The following is an 800-nucleotide window of genomic DNA, read 5'->3' as shown; positions in this document are numbered from 1 at the left end:
CGCGGCCGGCTGGGCATATCTGTAGGCGGCATAGCCTCCCTGCAGGGCACAGGGGAGGGGAGATCACAGGGGCTTAGCGGGGCGGCCACGGCCTTTCCACCTTCTCTTGGCTGCTAGCGGGTGCGGGCTGGGGGCACCTCGCTGGTGGCCTAAGGGAGGCCCGCGGGCCGCACGCTGCCCGGCAGCACGGTGCGGGGGGAGGAGGGTGTCTGTCCGCGTCATGCGCTCATTCACTCACCCTTCTCGCCTTCCACACACACAGGTGGGCGCCCACTACCCTCAGGCTGAGTGCGAGGCTGCAGCACCCCTGCCACCAGGCCAGTGAGCCCGAGGGGCATGGGGCCCACGGCTGACTCTGGGTGCCATCCTGGCCGCGGGGAAGGGTGGAGGGTGGAGGACATTAGCTCCGGGCACGCCCTGGCACAAATGGGTGCTGTGTTGGGCCAGGTCTGTGTGTGGGGTGGGGCTCTGAGCCAGAGGAACGGTGAGTGCGGCCCCACGAGGGGGGTAGAAGGCCCCCCCAAGGGTCTGCCCAGGGGCCCCTGCCTCCTGGTCTCTCAGGCCTGGCCGCTGTGGCTCCTTCAGGGACCCCGGTGTGGTTAGGGACACAACGCCTTGCACAACTGGGAGGCAGGCGGTGGCTCATGGGCTGTTGGGAGACCCCTTGCTACTCCCAGCGTGAGCACGGGTAACCCCGACGTGGCTGTGTGCGGTCCCAGGGGTGCAGTGCCCTCACCCTCCTGGGTTCCGAGAAGGGGAGAGGGGCAGGGGTGTGGGACAGGGGGAGAGGAGCCGGGTTA

The 800-nt window shown here is 69.1% G+C and overlaps 1 protein-coding gene across 1 annotated transcript in view; it reads right to left on the bottom strand.

The window, feature by feature from the left end:
* The window catches only part of RBFOX3 (RNA binding protein, fox-1 homolog (C. elegans) 3), a 15,078-nt gene that overhangs the window by 4,461 nt on the left and 9,817 nt on the right, over positions 1-800 (bottom strand). The window contains exon 10 of the mRNA XM_014531720.1: positions 2-39. Within this exon, the coding sequence (XP_014387206.1) occupies positions 2-39 (38 nt within the window). The remainder of the gene's footprint in view (position 1; positions 40-800) is intronic.

The sequence above is a fragment of the Myotis brandtii genome, unplaced genomic scaffold (genome assembly GCF_000412655.1).
Source record: "Myotis brandtii unplaced genomic scaffold, ASM41265v1 scaffold825, whole genome shotgun sequence".
NCBI lineage: Eukaryota > Metazoa > Chordata > Mammalia > Chiroptera > Vespertilionidae > Myotis > Myotis brandtii.
Note: the sequence above shows the minus strand (reverse complement) of the source record. Positions and strands in the feature narration are given on the sequence as shown.